Genomic DNA, 21,484 nt, shown 5'->3' on the forward strand with positions numbered 1-21,484 from the left:
TCCCTATGCTGGTAGCATAAGCTAAAACTAAAAACTGACAATTGTTTAATACAATCCAGGTCAAAACTTCATGATTAGGTCTGAAAACTGACAGCAGTCCCTCTAGGTTCAGCTGGACTATAGAAACTAACATGAGTAAACTTCTTTTTTTTTCTTTTTTCACCTAAAAATACAGCTTGTGTCAAAAGTGAAACATATACTGGAGGGGAGGAGTTGTGGTGGGGGGCAATACACTGTTAAGGAATGTTAATTTCAACCAGCTGTGTGGATAAGCCTTCTCAGAACTGGACCCTTTTCAGCCAGATACTACAATTAGAGGAACAGCCCTGGTTGTCTTCACAAACTATCTCAGATCTCATATTTAATGGTGTGCTGCAAGGTAGGATGTTGGGTAACCTCTGGATTAGGACAGTCTAGGCATCTTCCTCTCACTCTGCATTCCCTGAACTCAATTCCTATCTCGTTGTCTTTGTGGCAGATTTACAACAGTTTATTCAATTTACCCCTGCTAATAGCACATGGAAAACACCTTCCCAGACATGTCTTAATTCAGCATCCTCCAACAAAATTTAAGGAATGGAGTGTGAAAGAGAAACACTGGTATGTTGACCTATACTACTAGGAAATTCCAAGCTACATAGCATAAGAATATCATGGTGAGCATTACAGGAAAATTCAGAAAAGGCTAAGGACAGGACCAACTGGCCTGTCCTAGAGACTTGCCAATGTCAGATTCTTCTCTCTTCACAATTAACAGTTTCAGGTACGAGTGTTGTCAAAGAATATACAGAGGTCACGTTTCATACCTTCCTACTGATGATTGCAAGGATGATTTCACCATACGGGATTCTGTCCATCAGCAGTGATGTACACACATGAGATGGAAAAATTCTTGTCAGACTATATACATGCCTTCTGTATGGGGCATGGTGACAGGGCTGGGGAGGCATGTGCTTCCCAGGCAGGTAAACTGTGCTCCACAGAGTTGATGAGGTGACCCCAAAGTGGGGCAGCTGTAAAATGCCAGCCAGGGAGCTCACACACAGAGCCAGACACTGACTCTGTTCAGGCAGATCCCTTTAAGGAATAACAGAATCCATATAATTCCTATTTAAGAAAGAGAAGCCAATGAGAAGGCTTGAAAAAGAGAATTCAAGTGATATTTTACCTTTTCACCTTTCTCTCCTTTCTGGCCTGGCAAACCAGCTACTCCGGGCAATCCTGCTTCTCCCTGATTTTAAAAGAAATAAAAAAGTCAACAAAGCAGATCTAAAATATATTTGGTTAGGTTTCCTGTCTTTGTCATAAATGCCTAACAAAGCAAATGACTCAATAAATATAGTGCAACACCCAAGAGAAGTATTAAAAGAAAACAAACATTATGTAGAAAATAATTCATTCTCAAGTGAAAACATTTATACTAAATATAATTCTCAATTTTACCATGGTACTTTTTTGGGTGTATATTCAAACAATTAAACATTACTGACATCTCTAACTTTACTTTACTTTTTGGATTTAACTAAATCCGAAATGTACTGGTTCTTAACTGGGAAATACAATGGAAATATGTTACAATACTAAAAACTAGTAAGATTTTTTCATGACTGCAAAAAAAAAAAAATCCAACTGTTTTTATTTCCAACAAGATTAAACAGCATGATGCATTAAAAAGCAACAGGAAAACTTTATACTTTATTTGGAAAGCAGTAGCATCTCTGTGTAGATTCTTCCTGCATCCCTGGAGGCGTGTAAATTTTGCTGGCATGAACAGTCACTGGTGATGAAGTTGTAGCCAGTAACCTCTCCTCATGTGGGCACTAAAAAAAAAAGATTTTCTGGTTTTTGGTCCATATTAGTTAACAGGTAAATACCATCCAACCACTTGTTTTAAGTTACCTTCTGTTTGAATACTTCTGTACAAACCATACATGCAAAGTGACAACAATTTCCAAACAGAGAAAAAAGCTGTAAAAAATCAATTTTAGATATTTAAATCCTTCTGTTCTAAAATTTATGCCAGTTAAAACTGATATGACTGTCTCACTTTTTTCTTCCAAAAGACAGAGGAATAAAGAGGAATAAAGTCTCCCAAAATCAGTGGTGAAACAGAAAATGTCCATAGAGTGAAAGAAAAAAGATAGTACTGCATAGTCTCATCCTGTCCTCTGCCATGCCCCTAAGTGGAAAATATAAAAGTGAGTGCTGAGGAAAACTTTTTTTCCCTTGTAGTTAAATACTTCTGGTATAGTTTGGAAACAAATAAAAAAGCACTGAAGCCAAGATTTACTTATCTGTGACTCCTGAGAACTGAGCCAACCTGAAGAAACAGGACAAGCCAATAGAACCTGCTAAATTTGAGTCAGTTTCATTAAGATGTAATGAAGCTTTTTTAATGAACCTTCTGTCAGAGAAATTCCCACAGGATTTAGCTACATAGATGAATGAATAGTTATGTGTTATTGATAAAGCCTATTTTTGAGCTTTTTGTCTTCATATATAATTAGGATTTATTTTGTTCTTGCTTTTTTTCCTATTGTGTCATAACTGCTCAACAAATTGTATTTCCAAGCACCAAGGGGAACATACAGGAAATTAATTCATCCCACTTTTTCATAAGCTTATACATTCAAGAGAAAATCTGCATTGCTATCAAGAATATATTTAGAAATAAATTTGAACTATTAATCATTGTTTAAAATTGAAATTTGCCCCCTGAAATTAGACCATGCTTTTTTCATGCTTCTGAGCACCAAGCAGTCTTGTGCTCTTCTGTTCTTGGGCAGATTTCTCTCTCCCATCCAGGTACACTTTCCCCTATCTCTTTGTGGATGTAATCAATCAGTCCTCCTACAGGCTCTGGGTTTTTTTTGTTGACTACAGCCTTGGTGGTGATGGCACTGTCCACTGTCTCAGAGGAGCCTGATCTTACAGAATACTTATGACTAGCAGGCCAATAATTTAAACCAATGTCTTTCTGAGGCTATTTGTAGTTTGGTTGGTTTCTGTTTTGGGGTTTTTTTTTGGTTTTTTGCTCTTTTTTTTAATGGGTTATATTGAGCAAAATAATTACATCTACAACTTCAAGCTATGGTTCTACTGTTTTCAAGTTTAAACTGATTTTTGTCTGTCAAAAAAAGAGAGAAAGTGAACTTTAAACTAAATCAGTGTTTCCCCTCATGTTAAACAATATATACATGTCAGCATGTGCATTCTAAAGAAGAAAGTATTTCTCAGAATCATCAAGGTTGGAAGAGACCTGTAGGATCAAATCCAACCATCAACCTACAGTTATTATTAATAATCTTTCCAGTTGTTAAAGACCAATTCCCCCATTTTAGTATATTAAAATAAAGACCACTCAACACCATCCTATTTTCCTTCTCTTCCACTGTCATGCAGACTCTTTCATGGGCTTTGCTTATATAATCTGTAAAGCTTCATAAGATGCAACTGTTACTGAAATGGCCTCTGTTCTTTGAAACCATTCTCAAGCCATCCCAGTGATTTGTTTCCTACTCTCCTAGGCTACTTCAGTTACTAATTAGACATTAATCAATGTTACGGAATGCAGTTAAAAAGCACTAGTAGCACCTAGTGCCTTTTGCTGATGTTCCACTGTACCATTTATTTAGGCAGCAAAAAACTATGTACCATGACTCCAGATATGGAATTCATTTTAAGGAGATAATTAAACTATCACCTCTGTTGAAATTTTGTTACAGCTCTTTATCAGGAAACAATAATGCAATTTCTTTTGTATTAACATTTGAATTTTAACAGGTAACTTACCAAGTGTGAAGATATTTCACAACATGTATCTTCTACTGCAAGTTGTGAATTACAATAAACTGCTATGTGGTGAAGTTCAATCTATTAAGGAATACAAAAGAAATTAATATGAGGTGTAAAAAATGATGCGTTATGGCATGCTTTTTCTTATCTTGGGGTAGTAAACTTTCTCTTTGAAACACTGTATATTTCAGAAATGCTAGAAAAAAACAAACTCAAAACAATTACACATCTTCTCCTTTAAGGAACAAATTAAGCAGTCTATTACTTTGATGTAAATCACATTTTAGATTTCATTTATTTTCATTTAAGTTGCATCCATCTGTATTGGTTTGCTATATTACACAAGAATTTTAGCCTTGTAGATATCCTCTGCAAACCTTATTTTCAGGAATGTAATTTTCCTCTGCAGGAAACTAAAATAAAGTTTTGATAAACTCTCTATCACATGCATCTATTGTGTTAGACAGACCTTTGCCAGGCCATTGCCACTAAATCACCTGAAGAGCAAAAAATCACAAATTCTGTAGGTAAAGCTTTTGTTTGAGAGACTTTGGGTGGACTGGAAAGATGAGAAGAAAGTAAAATTCTAACCAGCTATTCTTGCCCTCATATTCCTTTTTCTGCATCAGTTTTATATCCTCTTAATCTCCCTCTTGCACTTGGTATTGAGAAACCGTTGCTCTAGGATCTGCTCTGCTGCCTTCATCATCTTTAAGCCCATAATATTTTCCTGCAAATGTGGAAATCCCAATTGACAACTTCCACTCAGAATTATCCAGCTCATACCATGCAACCAGCAGAAAAATCCTGCTTTTTCTGCTGCATGTTACTTGGAAATGAGAAGACAGTGCACATATTTCAAATAATGCTGAACTCAAGTCTAAGAAAATAAAACAAATCATGAGCTTGGCTCCATGAAATAAGAGATCTGAGTCCTGGCCAAAGTGCTTAGTGCCCCACAAGAATGACTCCTCCTGCAATGTTAGCTGGCAGTTACAATATGCTATTTTCCTCTGGAGCCTTACAGCATACATAACATCGCTGAAGCTTTCTGATGGTCACTATAAACCCCAAGGCAGATGCTTTAAACCTGGTAGCTGCATGTCACTGTACTTAAAACAAACTGATATTTCCTGAAGATTTCAAATTACTTGCTGTGCTTTCAAATTACTTTCCTCCCTGCATAAGGAAACAGAAGAAAGCATCCCCGGGACAGAAAATAGCCCAGAATATGATGGAGTTTCCTTGGGTAATTCTTGCACCAAAGGCTGCAGAAAACACACCTCTGGCCACTTCCTAGTCCCTTTCTTTTGGATAAGGGAGAGACAACTATGAACAATGCGCCCCTATTTCTACATAGCTGAATTACTCTAGAAGACCTCACTACAGAGGTAATCCTTAATTATTTTGTGTCTCCCCTTTATCAAAGACAGACAAAGTGTAACAGGTGACTGATACAAATCTTACTAAATATGAAAGATAATATAAATCTTACTAAAAATGAAAGAAAATTATTAGCACTGCAAGTTACCTTTAAACATAGAAATACTATATCTGTGGCTCTTTCTCCAAATTAAATACATAAAAACAGACTCCTTAAGCCAGGACTCAGTTCTATGCAGTTACTTTGGCAACAGCTTTGTCTTAGCAGATGCTACATAATTGAATAATGTTTAGAGAAAAACACTTAAGGACTTCAAATTAAGAATACACACTCAAAAATAATGACTGGGTTTGAACATTTTATCTATGTGATTCTTTATAACTGTGTTAGTAAAAGTGTGGCTAAAACATGACTTCAAGTTATCTGTTTGTCCTTTCACACTACTCACATCTACAGGCTTATCATCCGCAGCACGAGAAGCAATCAGTGTCCTTCCCTGCAAGTCAATGGTGAATTTTTCATCAGTCTGCTTTCTCTCAATTAAATTACAATCCAAATAGAGGGAAATGATCCCTGACTGCACGCTAATACCAAGCTTATGCCACTGCCGATCAAACAATGGATAAATTTCTCGACTCTTAAAAGTGTAGTGCAGTATATTTCCCTGAGAGGATTTGGTCATATACTCCACCACCTTTTTTGTACCATCCAGGAGGACAGAGATCTGAAAACAAGACAAAATAAAATAAGTGGTTATTTAAAAGTTATAAGAAAGAAGGACATACGTAAACCATACATAACAAAAATATTTCTACTACATACACAGGGCAAGAATTATGTTATGAGGCATTTTTCTATGTAGCTTGGTAAATATATATCAGCTATAAATCAAGCCATGCATTTATTCTATTATGCAGTCCAAATTGAACAGATTTCTGTCATTCCTGCCACAAATTACCAGTTATTTCAGAGCAGTCTGTCTATTTATTTCATATAAATTTCAGCTAAATCCATTAATAAAACATCCATTATTACAGGTGCCATATTACTTGCGGGAAAAAAGAAACTTTTTGAAGGAATAAATCAAAGATGACTCTAACCTCAGGTGTGTCATACTGATTTAAAACTTGCCATATATACCAACGCTCTTTCTTGGTATTTCGCCGTACACGGAACGTAGCAACCAGAGAGTATTCTTCAGGAAGCCCATTTGGAAAAACTTGCCTGGAACAGGGGAGGAAAAAGATTTCTTGTTATTCTTATACAAATAAGCACTGCTTAAAAGGAATGAACAGAATAATACCTGGTGAAAACAAGAAGACAAACAATTTCTGCACTCATACATATTCACAGACCTCAGCATTCAGAAGTGTTTCTTCAAAAAAGTACAGTTCAGTCTTTTTATAAGAATGACTGAAAGTTTTATTATTCATTTTTGTGCTAAATTTTTTAGCATCTGTGATTAATATAAATAATTTCTAAAAAGAGATTTTGAAAAGTGAATATCTCACATGAAAGTATTTAAAATTACATATTTTTCCAGTTTATTGCTTGAGATACTTGAAGAAGTTTTGTAGAGGATTTGTGGAATAATCCCCATCCTTGGAGACTTTCAAAACACAGCTGGACAGGGCTCATAACCTGATCTAACTTTCAAATTGGTCCTGCTTTGAGCAGGGATTTGATCCAGTGACCTCCATGGGCAATGACTCGAATCTTGAGCATCAGAACAGTTGGACTTTAGCAAGCTTGAAAAAAATCAGGAATGTATTTTAGGGCAAATTATTTACTGTTGTTTGATTTTGTTATTACTTTCTCACCTAAGATGCATCAATGTCTTAAAAAAAGTCAGACCTATATCACAGAATGCACCTCAACACCACTTCCCTGAACTCTTTGAAAAGTCTGCACTTCACAAAAAATGAAATCTGTACCTCAACTCTACAGCCTTTGGTAACCATTAAACATATACTAAGTTTTTACTGAATAAATTAAGATGGTACAATCAACTTATTTATTTTGAAGCTTCTGCATTTCAAATTATTTCTTTTCTAAGACAGAGGTGAGAAAACTAAAACCACAGATCTCTACATAACACAGGAGTAGCAAAGGCGTTCACATTGCTGTTTGCAATCAGCTAGCCATGGTGCAAAAAGCATTCCCTGGATCAGAGCTCAGGAAACCTGTGGACCTCCCATGCAGCAGAAAAAATTTGTCCATTTTATTTCCCACAATCACATGAAGCAAATGGTTTAATTTAAAAAAAAATACTGTTGGGATTACAATTATACAGCAATGTGCTATAAAGCTTTTCTTAAAACCAAAATAAGACAAACAACACAGGTGAGGGCAAAGAAAGAGCAAAGCACTACAGCTGATGAAACAATAGCCCCACAACCCTCCTGGACATTGTTGTACTTAGGAGCTCAGGAAAATGCCTCCTGTGCAGAGAAGCCTGCTCTAAACCCTGCCAAAGAACTTCTTTAAGGACTAGCACCTATTTAAATCTCTCATGTGGGAATCACACTTCTTTGGCTTATTTCCCACAGCTGATTCCTGTTTTATCCTAGGACCAAATTGGCTGCTGTCCCACATTGTTAGTGGACCCATATGCTGTTGTACAGCTATAGATGTTGGAATGTCAAAAGGCAAGGGAAAAGAGAATAGGCTTGGCTGTACTTAGACCTGGATTTCACACTTTGTATTTCAAATATAGCACAAAGAATATGTTTCACTGATTTATAAAAAAAAATACCTTCACTGGGCATGAGTGTGTGACTGCAGAACAATAAACTATCTGGACATGGGATCAGCCCTATGATTTCCTGCACCCCAGGCAGGCTAAGGAGATGGTATCTCAGGTTTACAGCTGTAAGCTAGACAGGATATCTGGCATCTGATGTGGATGGGAGCATCTGATTAGCTCTCCAAAATCAATTAACTTTCCCAGCTAAGTTCCATATTGGGAACACTGGGGAATTCACATTAATGGACAAAGGACAGACAACTGTGGAAAAGAAATTATCAGAAGTCTTCATGAAACGAAAAGAGGGGAAACCATGATTGTTACTGTAGGTCTGGAAGACAAGCAGAAGCAGTCTTTGGCAAGGTGGCACTACTTTCTACACAACCACACCCACCCACCACTCCATCGCTTTTCACTGCATGCCTTCCTCATGCTTTCACAGACATCTAGATGTATGACAGTATTAAGTCTTCTAAAATTGTGTTTCTTTCAGAATTTGTGCAAATAAGTTTGGTTGTGTGAGTACCTGTGATATAAATTTACCTCCCTTAACTGTTTACCAAACCATTCAGGAAACAATAGAAGAGCTAAGGTATGGGCCAGCATTACAAAAACCAGCAGGAGTTCACTCTAACTTCCCTTACCTTTGAGCTGACATAGAAAACTGTATTGAGAGAAGTGAGAAAAGCAGACATCAAATTAATTCCTAAGGACATTACCAATTTCAGTGAAGTCAGCTAAAGAGCCAAGATTTAAACAGAATTGAACCAAGGATAAATTCAATTAGATTCACAAAATAACTTAGGTAGGAAAGTATTTCTAGAGGTCAATGGATTTAATCCCGGTCTTAAAGTAGGGACAACCTGAAAATTATATCTGGTTACTCTAAGTCCCATCCTGCTGAGTTTTGGAAGTACCTAGAATGGAAATTATTCCACAACTCTTTCGGAAAACTTGTTCCAGTATCTGGCCAATGAACAGCACAAATTTAATATAGAACTACCATATACCAGAGATATAACTTAACAGAGGCAGTATCCTTATTTTGAGAAGAGTTATCATTGGTGCCTACATGAAGATTTCTTGGTGACCAAAAAATCATTAAAAGATGCTTTAAAGTATACACTTCACAGTCAACCCCTCTAGCTAGATGGTGAACATGAAAAGGAACAAAATAATGGGGTGAAATATCCAGAAAACCAGCAGGCTATCTGCTACCATACACAATTGCCGCTATGCTCTTCCTCCCTGAATAGCTTTAAGTGATTGTAACAAAATATAAAAGCATGCATTGAACATTGAAGTGACTTAGGTACAGATGATTAATAAGATACTTTAGTGATATTTAAGTATTATTACCATGGCATCTTCTAATCTGTAAAATCAGCTAACAATCCTCAAATTTGGGCAAAGTATGTACTTGTTTTAAAGAATAAATATAATGACATTTGATGAGAAAAAGAAAAGAACAAACAGAAAAATGAACATAAAACCTCATGTTGGAATATGAGAAAAGCCAAACCAAAATTTCATGGAATACTGAGTTTGAAATTCAGAAATTACTTGAATGTTTACAATCCTGTTTCACCTGCTCACATCTACAAACATTTAAAACCTGAGAAAATTTATGAGGTATTATGTACAGGGTGAAAACAATAAAGGAACGGCAGTAAACATTAATAAAAAATTCAAAAGCAAGTTTTCCCACACATTCACAACCCAAAAAGTACTCCAACACAGATTATTTAACCTTTCCACATGACACACTATAAAAACAATAAGAAAAGGAGAGACAAAAAGGGTGAAGGAAACCTACACCAAGCCCACCTCAAAGTCTACAGATGTACACACAGCACAAACAGAGAACATAAGCTTAAGGTAGTAAATCATGGTATCTACACCAAAAGCAGTAAGAGAGATGACAGGTTTTAAGCAAGTTATAATGTTACAGAAATATGGGTAGCAACTGGTAAGTGTGCAAATTTAGCTATAATGACAAGACAAAAGAACTTACAAATTAACATAGACAAGCATATGAGGTATCTTTGACATCTGATCTCTCAACCAGATGCCTTTTTGGACAACAGTGTCTGAACAAAATTACATCATCAGACTTGGAAGCAAAAAATTTGAGGTCTCCATGAAAAGCAAATATCCTTTTCAATGGGACAACAGTTAAGTTCTCCTGTTCTGTTTTAATTTCCTTACCAAACCAGCCATCCTTCCCAGGTGACTGCTCAGACTTTTAAGTCTATTAAAAAGGTACTCCCTTCCTTTTCTACACTCAAAACACTCATGTCTGCTGTGGTTTGTGTTGAATCCAACACTGTCCAAGCTTACTATGAGTGACTGAAGCACAGTCAATGGCTTAGGCACCTCTAGGGACATGGGCAACGTTCTGGCATCTCTACAGATATCTTTGAGTCACAATGGAACTTGGGTGGGAGTTACATGCCTCTATGCTTAAGCCATGGTGCTTCTAAGCATGCCTGGAATTTATGCCCAGACGCCAGGGGAAATCAGTTGTCCAAAATTATTCATTTTAGGTGCCACTAGGGGTTGGGTGGTGCTTGAGAGTGGGCAATTTGAATTATTCTCAGACTCAGGCGCCCAGAGTCTGATTAAATTATACTTTAGGTGGAATTTCGACAGTTTGATTCTCTCCCTCTGTCCATATTGTCAGTAGTATATAATAAAAAATTCAAGTTGATGAATGGAGCACTGTGTTCTCAAAGCAAAGCACACCCTTGGTGGAAACTACTGAAAACAATAGCAGGAATTGAAGCACATGAACTGAATACAGAGGTTTGAATTTACACCACCCTGGTCTGCTGGACTGAGATGGACTGCAAATTATAGAGGCCTCCGCTGGCAAATTGAGGAGACCATCAATAGCCAGCAGGAACATTCCCAACCATACAATGTTTTAGATTGTACAGAGATATGTTACAAATCCATACATTCTTAATGCTTCACTGGTTGAAACGTGAGGCAGATGCAGCCAGAATGGTAACAAATACACATGTTCTTGCAACAACTGTGTGCCACTCTGTCAAAGCATATGTATACACAGACTTGCAAATGCTTTTGCTGCATTCTCCTCTTTTTTTACTACATCAAATGTAGCCATAATTTGTCCTAAAAGCAGGTGTATACGATGACTGTACATTACGAGGTTACCAGAAGAGCAGTTAGAAAAATGTTGCATGAACATTACCACTGTATTTGTGCATGCCTTCCACTGTTTATAAAGATTAAGTATAGAATGATTTTTGGCAAAATATTTTTTTTATTCATTTGTTTTCTCAAAAGTTCTGAAATGCAGATACCAGCTGCAACTCCTAGTGCTAGCATACTAAAAGAAGTAATTATGAATGAATTAACTGTGTATTCACTGTGCTATAAACAGTTTTAGTTCTATCTTTGTAATACAGCATTGAGTTACCCATATCAAATTTAGTAAGGCAATCCTTTATTTACCTTTTGTTTTTATTTTTAAAAAAAGCACTAATGGAAAAGCAGCATCTATTTTTGAATCTTATGAACTCCAATTGTTCCATATCGAATGAGAATACACTACAGTATATGATAAACTTCCGTATTTACAAGTATCAATGAAGCCTCAAGCTTGCTGTATATCTTCCAAGAAGAGAAAGATGAGCCAACTTGCATTTCCTGAGAGTGAAGTGAGAGATGTTTTGAGTTTATGGCAAGACATATCTTTTCCAGCTGACATATACCATTACCTGGTATATGTCACTTGTAACATGACAATGTTACAATAATTTGGTGACCAGAGCTCAAGGAGTTGGTTTAAAAAACTTTCCTGTATTGGATAATGATTTATTTAATACTTCATTGATGGAGACACTGAAGTGTTAACTTTTTCAAGTTTGCAAAGAGTTTAAACTCCGATCAGTTATGAATAAAAAAGTAAAGCTCAGGTGGGCCAAATACAAAAGTCTCCACATTATTATTAATATTTCTACAATAAATTGTCATATTTTTGATTCTCAGTTTTTTACCTAGCTTGATTGGTACAACAGGAAAACAGCAATCAACTAACTAGAACAATTTATCAATCCCTGCCTAGAAAATGTATTTCAAATTCTTTTCAAATAAAAGCTAAGAACAGCTGTCTTTTCTGTCAGAATAAGAAATAATTTCCTTCCCATCCATCTTCCTCAAATCACTTTAAGATGCACTATATAGTTTCATGTTACATTAGGCCTCAAGTTGTTTTCATACGACACATTATATGATGCAACTCAAGGGAAACTATTCAGACAGCTTAAGAGTTATTAATTACTTAGGGAGAGCTCAACCCACTCATGAAATGTACTGCTGAAAGCAAAGCTGCAGAGCATTTTAACATTGAGAAGAGGGATTTACCTAATATTTCATATACTTCGGCATGCCTCTGCTTTCATTTACAGAACAGGTATAGATTAGCTGACCCTTAATGTACAGATTTTTCAGGAATTTTTTGCAGTGAAAGTCAATTGTATTGATATCAAAATTTTAAAGGGCATTTGAAAAAATACGGTTTTGAAGGAGGCACAGAAAAGCCAAAACCATTATGCCTGTGCAAAGTACTTGGGTTTCCAGCAGTATTCTGTATCCTTATTTACAGGAATTATTGGTGAACTCCTGGCCCTAAAAAAATCAAAGGCCAGTCTTCCTTTGCTTATAAAGATGTCAGACTGTCTGCTTTCCAATTTTAGCCTATTTTTGTGTATTTTAAGTTTTCTGGGGAAAAAAAAAAAAATTAGCAGCAATAAGAGCAAGACATTTAAAAGCAGTAATATATAAAAAAGGAGATTGGAAATACAACATTTTTTCTTCACTTTTTCCTAAGTAGAATTTTGCTGAATTTTTATGAAGTTTTTTAGAAATTTCAGGTCAACAACGAATTTTGTAGTCCTATGTAGTGGAAGCCAGCTTTCAGTCCTTTTGATGAAGTTACACACTTGCTGTTTTGAGCAGCATGGGGCAGAGGGATATCAGAAAGCTTTGTCCAATTCCATGATTCAGGGAAAGCAGATGGAGAGGTGATGTTTTCCCCTGTGTGAAAAAAACTAGACTCATGTCTTTCTTTCTTTCTTTCTTTGTTCCCCACCTCAATTAGTTTGTTTTCTGGTCATCTAAGCAAAAGAAACACTCTGAATACAAGATCTGTGTTCAGCGTAAGTAGCAGCAACATCCATCTACATTGAAAATATAAAAATAACCAAGAGAAAATAGTCTGTTTTGAACTCCCATAATTCCCTGTTGAGAATTATGCTCTTCCTAGATATAGGAAGACCTCATTCTGCTTTCCCTTTAGGACTGACATGTAGAACTTCAGACATGTGCATCCCTCATTCCCAGTTTTGTAATAGGTTTCTACTTCTGTGATTCACTGTAGGGACTGAAACCACCCTGCACTTATGTAAACCTGGTCTTATTGTTCAGCATGAACATCCCAGAAACCTTCTGTGCTTTTCCTTACTCAGAGCCACACTAGTAAATTGATTGCCCCTATAGGAAAATTTACTTAGGGTCTGACATTCCTCACAAGGAACACACACAAAAAAAACCAAACTAAATTTTCCTCTTTGGAGATTATGGCAGAATCCAGAGAAGTGTGATGATCTGTCCTTTTCTTCAGTGGGTTTGTAATTGTCTCCTAAGATACAGTCTTTGTTAAAAATTTAAAACTAAGATGGGCATAAGAGAATGGTAGAGATTTAAATTGTCTTCAGCTCATTCAAGACTTGCATCAAGATTTTTGGCCTTTAGAGATTATACAAAAATGCTGCTTTTCTGTCCTAAATATCCTAAAATGAAACTGTGGATGGCAACCATCAAGAGAAGAGGATGAGAACTTGAACAGTTTAAGAGGAACTTCGGATATTTCTTTCAACATCCATCCATATTTTTGTTTTGACATTTTAGGAGCTGTTTTCTAACTCACATGATCCTTCTAGTTAGCTACCAGAAATGGAACAAACACAACAGGTCTAGTTATTACAGTAGCCTGTTATTCGTCAGACTGAAGTCAATGAGATATTAAGTTCTTAAGCTAAATATGATTATCTACAGCGGAATAAAATTATTCAGCTGATCAAGAAACCTTTTGATGATGTTAATGAAAAAAATTATGGAAAGCTATGGCAGACAACTGACAGTGAAAATTGCTCTGCACACGTTTTTATATGCTTCCTACCCTATTCTAGGAAGCAAGACCTATTGTACAGTATTAAATATTTGTATATTTAAGTAGTTGCTGTTGTCTGGAAAAGTAAAGAAAATTCAAACTACAATAGACAATTTGTCTATTGGAAGCCATTGAAGGTGAGAGAAAATGCACTTCATACTATGGAAAGAAGGGATGATATCAGGAATTACTTAGCTTATATATCCATATAACCTTCCCCACAGGAGGAAGAAATCCTTTTGTCATCAGACATTTGTACAGATACCTAGAGACACTAACTGATTGCACAATGGTCTCTTTAGTTTGGTACAGAGGAGGGTGACTCAGCTCCAGCAGAGCTTTATGCTGAGAGACTCACACCCTTTTACTTCTCACGCCAGGGTTTTGGAAGGTACCTTGTGTGTTTCTGCATGACATCATGCTACCCAACCTAAAAACGTTGTTTCCATAGAACACTCCATTTCTTCCTGTTTAGTCTCCCCTCATCCCCATCCCAAACTTCTGGTAGCTTTTTACAATGAACCAATGGAACAAGTACTAGTGAAGTGAACTGCTGATTACACTTGGAACAGGCTCTCCCTTTCCTTCCCGGGCTCATTCTGCCAAGTCCTAGACATCCCTGGCTGATGGTAAAGGGCAAACCATCTCAGAGGCCAGCGTCCCTCTCGGGAAAATGCTGAGCACTCACAGTGCTAACAGCATGGCTGCCACTGGAAAGGGAGAGCTAGGACTGCTGTCTGGAGCGCAGCTGCACCAAAGTAGGGGGTGCTTTTTTTGCTAACCCCAAATAATTGTCTGGATAACTAGCCTCCTCCTCTCCAGCATGCAGGACTGCCTATAAATAAACAAACTCATTCCTGGCTAAAGTTGCAAGCAGGCTGTGCTAAGAAGTGCTTGAGAAAAACAGCACAGACAAGACCAAAGGCACTAGAGCTTACAAATCTGTATATCTACCTGCCTGGGTTCCAGTTGATCTCCCCAAAAAAGAAGGTGTAAGTAGTGAAGATTGAGTTACCAACAGAAGAGATCCGATCCGAGTAAGAAAGAAGGTTAATGACACCAGATAGCAGGGTCAGACCCGAAAAAGTAGCTGTCAGCTGCAAGAGTGAAGCTACAGAGAGAACATGCTTTTGCTTTAACACCCCCTACACACAGCATGACTAGTCCACACATATTTAAGCCTGGTGTTCTGCTTACACTTAAAAGGATAAGTAGATAAATAAGGTGCTCTTTTGCAGTATATAAAAACTGTGAACATTTACAAATTTTAAATGAATGAGTATGGAAAAGTATCAAAAACCTTATTTGCACCATATCAGAAGACTTGCTAGCATTTTCAGAAACTGGAAATTATTTTTATTAAGTCTCAGAACTTAGACTGTATAATTAATGACCAGTTTAAAAACAAAACAAAACAAAAAAAACCCAAAGAGTATGTACAACTCAGCCTGCAACTCTCACAATTTCTCTAATAATGAGATTTTTTGTAAGTTACAGATTAAATAGGGTTAAAAATAAACACAGTTTAAAAATACCCACATTGCTATCTGCTGAGTCATATCTATATTTAACAGGATGGACCAAAGTCCTGTGACTTGCTAACCCTATTACTATCAGGTCCAGCTGGGGAGTGTCCAGGTACTCCCTTTAAAGGGCTGGGAAAGAAAAAAAAAACAAAGCTTATAAAAAGAGAGGATACCTCAAGCAGTGATATGGATAAGTGAACATTTTATTTAGGTGAATTCTAATCTTCACATCAAAACACACTACACCCAACTTGGTGATTGAAAGAACACTGAATAAGACTAGGAGCCCTTGTCTCAAGCAGTGATATGTATAAGTGAACATTTTATTAAGGTGAATTCTATCTTCACATCAAAACACACCACACCCAACTTGGTGATTGAAAGAACACTGAATAAGACTAGGAGCCCTTGTCAGACAGGGGAATTAGGCTAGGTGTCTTATATCCAAGCAAGGAAGCTTGATATGACAGGAATTCACAAACTTGCATTGAAACAGTGAGGAAAGCTCACTAATCCACAGCAGAAAATCTTTGCATTAAACTAATACACCAACTACAGCAACTTGAGGTTAAATCATCGCTGTAATTTTCATGTAAAATAACAGAAATGGAATGAACAATGATCATCTTTTTCAATGGTAAGACTGAGATTAATGTCGGTACTGCTGATGAAAATTCTAACAACACTATATTACCTAGTGTATATATCAGACTAGTAGACAAAAATTAAAAAAGTAATAACAGTAAAGAAAATATTGCTATTATCACCAATATTTTTAATTAAATAAAATTGTAACATTTAAGCATGCAATGAGATGAAAAAAATATTTTGGAAGTTTCAAAAAGGAAGTACTTGGTTCCCTCATTACCCCATTACAAAACTTGCATTTTGATTAATTCACTCTTACCACATAATTTATATGGTTGACAACGAAATTACATACCCAATATTATGGGAAACTACATTCCCAAGGAAGAGAAACTATTTACAGAATAGTTTATAATACAATCATAGAACCCCAGAACAGCTGAGCTTGGAAGGAACTTCTGGAGATCACCTGTTCCAAGCCCCCTGTTCACACAGGATCATCTAGAGCCAGCTGGATAGCAGTAAACATTCACTTGTGTGTTAGAACAAAATCAGAATAAGCTGTTTAAAGAGATGACACTTAAATTTTGTGATTTAAAAAGTTTGGGTGTTGTAAGAAATATATTCTTAGGCATAATATGAATTAATATGAGTATTTCTAACTTATTTTTAAGGAGAAAAAAAGAAGCAAGGCTATGTTATAACTCTTTGATCTTTCGAGAACTCTAATTGGTTAATGACTCATGACTTTCCTTTCCATGAAATCATATCAGCTATCTTGAATCATGAAGTGTTTTTTCAGTCCTCCTAACACTTTCACAACAAACCAATCTTAAGCTTATGTAATTTCCTGGTAGCATAGCGTATCTGTCTCCACACACTAACAGTAATGCAATTATTTATCACTTTCTAAATTTAAAAAAAGTTCTCTGGAAAGAAAAATAACCTATTAAAAAAAGAAATTATTTCAAAGTTTATGCTCCTTTTTGGCTTAACAGATATCTTTCCTTTTCAGACATTCAAGTCATCATATACTAAAGTGCTGCTAGAACTTATTTTTCATATTTAGTCCTTTTGTAATACATATTCTTCCAACGCCTCTGTCCCTATTATTATTCTTATTAGTTACTGTCCTTATCAAATATTGTTCACAGTTCATATTAGTTTGTATTAGAATATAATGCCATATGCTAAACATTCTAATTCTCAGCAACTTATTCTCACAGGAGATATTAAAAAAGTCAAACTACTGCAATAGAAGATTCACATCCCAAACCCTCATTTCCAAATACAACCATTGCCCATAAAATGAATGAGCATTATCTACTAATTCTGTACAAGTTACTGCTAGATGTCCATCCTGAGCAAGAGCAATGATTTCATGCTGCAATTGCACATGCTGCACTTCAAAGTGCATCCACCACGGAGAGTCCTCAGTGCAAGAACTGGGCTGGAAGGGCACTTCTTTCCTGCAAGCCTTGGCAATCAGTTCTTGTTATTGTATACACTCCTGGTGAATACTATCATACTTTTTGTTTAATTTCATTGATTAATTTAAACTGGCAGTAACTTAGCTTTCTGAGCTGCTCATATAAGAGACAGATCCACTAACAGGAAAAAATGGTGTGTAGAGTCACAGCCTCTCGATAATGTTATTTATGTTGTTACTTCTCAGGAGTGGTCCAAAGCAAACCTCACGTGCCTTAGCTAATGGATATTTTTGGGATATGCATTCAAAACTATTTCAGTAAATTAATACTGCTCACCATAGAGTATGAGCACACACGTTTCTTACCAAACTCTCACAGAATCATAGACTCACAGAATTGTTAAAGCTGGAAAAGACCTCCAAGATCATCAAGTCCAACCTAGCACCACCACCATGTCCACAATAAACCGTGTTCTCAAGTGCCACATCTATATGCCTCTCTATCTTTCCAGGGATAGGGACTTCACCACATCCCTGGGCAGTCTGTTTCAATGCTTTACAAAAGTTCAGTGAAAAAAAAAATTCTAGCATCTAAACTAAGCAGAAATCTCAGCAGAGTTCACAAAGATAGTCTGTTTCAATGCTTTAAAAAAGTTCAGTGAAAACAAAATTCTAGCATCTAAACTAAGCAGAAATCTCAGCAGAGTTCACAAAGAAAACTGAGCAAAAGAGGGAAGTCGAAGTTGATCAAGAGGTTCAACATTAACATTTTTAATATATCATTAGTAGTCTAATCCCTAAAATAAAAGATACATGAATTTTCCTATGAAAATTAGAAGCACACTGCCATATTAGGAACAATAATCAATAAGTTATTCAAAGCCTAAATTGCCATGCCCAATTCCAGAGTATTTTTAGGATTTTTTTTAATAGAATTTTGAAATACTGGAACTAGTCACACTGACTAAATCCAAAAATAACATTATCTCTTCCATGTGGTTCTGTTAATATACCAATATCTGTACATCTTTTTTCTATAGATTACAGATTGTTTCTCAAGTTGAAGTTTATTAAATCACTCCAAGTTTTGAAATGAGTTTGCGGCATGACAAATATTCACTTGAGACAGGCAAGACTGCAATCAGCAAACTCTATACACTTAGGACTGAGCTCAAATTAATACCCAGAGCTCTAAGTGAAAAACCCAGAACATAGACTGTAGACTTCAAAATCAAAGAAGTATTTTTTAAATTTTGTCAATTTATCTTCATAAACAAAAAAATACTTCATAGTATGATGATAAAAACTGCAAAGAGTTAACCGCATAAAAATGCCAGAGGCCAAAAATCTTTCAGAACCAAATGAAAATAAATTAAAATCAGGGTAATGAAAAAACCACCAGGCAGTTTCACTGTGAGACAAACTACAAACTATTTTTAGATATAAAACCTAAAAACTGAGAGGCAAGGTGGGGGAAGGGTATGATCTCTCTATGACATATTTATATAAAAAGCCCCAGTAAAAACACAGATATATCAGCACAAGTGTATTTTTGTAGGTGCAACTTTAGTTAAGAGGAGAAATGCCTGACAGCATAGCTAAAGCAAACTAGATTACACAGCGTTAAATTACAAAAGCCAGAAAAAGAAAGATCTGATTTATTACAGATTTATTACAGGTTGTTTGTTGTTTTGGGGTTTTTTTCCCCGTCTGCTGACAAACTGCTTTTGAAGCATGTGGCACCATTGCTTCAGCTAGAAAAATTATATGCATTTTATAAAGACACTTGAATCCTCTCAGCTCAATCAGCAAAACTGATAAATGAATTTTCAGTCTCCATATACAACATAATGGGGCTACAGTGCATCCTCAGCTGTGTGCATTGTGCCCAGTACATACCATTGAATTCTGGGTGGCTGCATATAGCATGGCTGCAGATACCCACAGCTATTCTGGTTTTCCAGAAAACTTCATCTGTACTGATTTTGTAACCGTGCTTTTGTTCTAAGACTATCAAACACAGACCTTGTTAAAGACTTAGATCTGCATCCTCCTTGTACTAATTTTTGACAGATTTTGCTTCAAAAAAGGTGGTCAAGACAAATCAAGAAAACACTGCAAAGATTTTAAAAATCAGCATGTTTGGCAGAGAGTAAGAGGCATGTAAACTTCTCTGAAAGTTCCCCACACTCTGGAATCACTTAAGGCTCCCTCAGTTAATGTACTGGTAAATTGAACAACCTTCTTCAGAATTTGTGTCCAAGTTTTTGAACAAGGTTCATTGAGAAGCATCCAGGTAAATTTCTCATGCTGAATCTAGAAATCAAATAACACAACAACATTGTCTTGAAATTGCAGTATGTATGAAAATCTATGTTTTAGAAAACTGAAAAATAGTTTTGGCATCCACATCAGATGAAAATAGAAAGGAATTCCCTACAGGATTATATAGCAAAAGTGAAATTGCAGATGCTGTTGTTTCAATCAGAATACTGGGATTGTTTTCCACAGGGCAGGTTAAACCATTAAAAACTCAAGGTAGAGCTTCAGGGTTTGTTTTAGCTAAAGGCAGTGCTGCTGGGGTTGGGGGCAGCCTATCTTGCTCCTTTCCCACTGTGACTGCTGAGATGACACAGCCACAGGGATCAGCTGCCAGCCTCGCTGAACAGAGAGGCTGATGCTGATGTGGAGGAAGTGAGATGAGGCTGAGAGATGGAGATGGGTGCTGTGAAAGCAAGATCCTAATTTTATTTTCTTCCAAAATAATATTTCTGGCTTTGTTTATTTGGATTTGTTTATTGCCTGCCATGAGGCACATGGGATTCCACACAAACACTGCTTGTCTCCTGCACACTCATTGTGGAGCAGTGCCCTTAAAGTACACACCTCCCAAAGCCTCTTCCCTTTATTTGCAAGTGCTTTACAAGATCATCACTAGGAAATAAGAGGAAAATAATGAAGTCTGCTTCATCCAACAGTGTTTTACCAGTTCAGCTGGTATGATACTGCCCCACTAAGTGCTCCACTGTCAGGGAAACACACTACAGATCAAAGAATTTTAATTTGTTACAGTCAGTGGCTTGATTAAAAAAGATTTTCTAACTCTCTGTTCCCTCACAGTGTGCTTTTAATGTAAGTGCTATACATTTTTAAATGTATTCTTTCCCTCTGCCAACTCTGTCTTTGCCTTTGCTTTCCCAAGTCTTTCTGTATAGTAAATTACATCTTAAATTGTAGGATATTCAAACTCAATATGGACATCAAAATCCATTAATACCTGAATGTTGAAGTTTATAAAAATTGCCATATTTCTTGTAAATTTTCAGGTAGAAACAAGCCCCAAAATGCAGAAAGACATTGACAGGTGATCATTCTTTAAAAGAAGCACGGGTCTGTCATTTTACATGGTAAGAAGCCCCATTTTTCTCCTCAGTTATAAAATTAAAAAATTGGTATTTATGAGGTGGGTACAACACCAATTTGTTCTTTTGACAATAATCACTGTATTTTCCTTCTTTTTAACTTCTAAAATAAAGTAAGTGTTGAAGTTTCTGGAAATAAACACAAAATATAGTATTTCAGGAAAAAAGAAAGACTGAATCACTACAGCTTCCGATCCACTACTTTAAAAGACATGAAGAAACATCAGAATTTGTACTACATTCAGGCTCCCACACTCAGGAAGCAAATTCCAAATTCCTTTTTCTTGAAAATACCCTGCAACCAAAATACCAGACATTTCAGTCTTAGCACTGTTGGCTCCAACTGCTCAAATGACCTCAAATAAATACGTGATACACTAAAGGAGAGGTGTTTT

The 21,484-nt window shown here is 36.3% G+C and overlaps 1 protein-coding gene across 12 annotated transcripts in view; it reads right to left on the reverse strand.

Moving 5' to 3' along the window:
- Window positions 1-21,484, reverse strand: part of COL19A1 (collagen type XIX alpha 1 chain) — a 186,152-nt gene that overhangs the window by 148,246 nt on the left and 16,422 nt on the right. For all 12 annotated transcript variants that reach the window (XM_039727212.1, XM_039727197.1, XM_039727222.1 and 9 more), the window contains exons 5-9: window positions 6,280-6,403; window positions 5,628-5,903; window positions 3,793-3,873; window positions 1,695-1,820; window positions 1,169-1,231 (exon numbers count right to left, since the gene is read on the reverse strand). In XM_039727212.1, the coding sequence (XP_039583146.1) occupies window positions 1,169-1,231; window positions 1,695-1,820; window positions 3,793-3,873; window positions 5,628-5,903; window positions 6,280-6,403 (670 nt within the window). The remainder of the gene's footprint in view (window positions 1-1,168; window positions 1,232-1,694; window positions 1,821-3,792; window positions 3,874-5,627; window positions 5,904-6,279; window positions 6,404-21,484) is intronic.

The sequence above is a fragment of the Passer montanus genome, unplaced genomic scaffold (genome assembly GCF_014805655.1).
Source record: "Passer montanus isolate IOZ18808 unplaced genomic scaffold, ASM1480565v1 scaffold11, whole genome shotgun sequence".
NCBI lineage: Eukaryota > Metazoa > Chordata > Aves > Passeriformes > Passeridae > Passer > Passer montanus.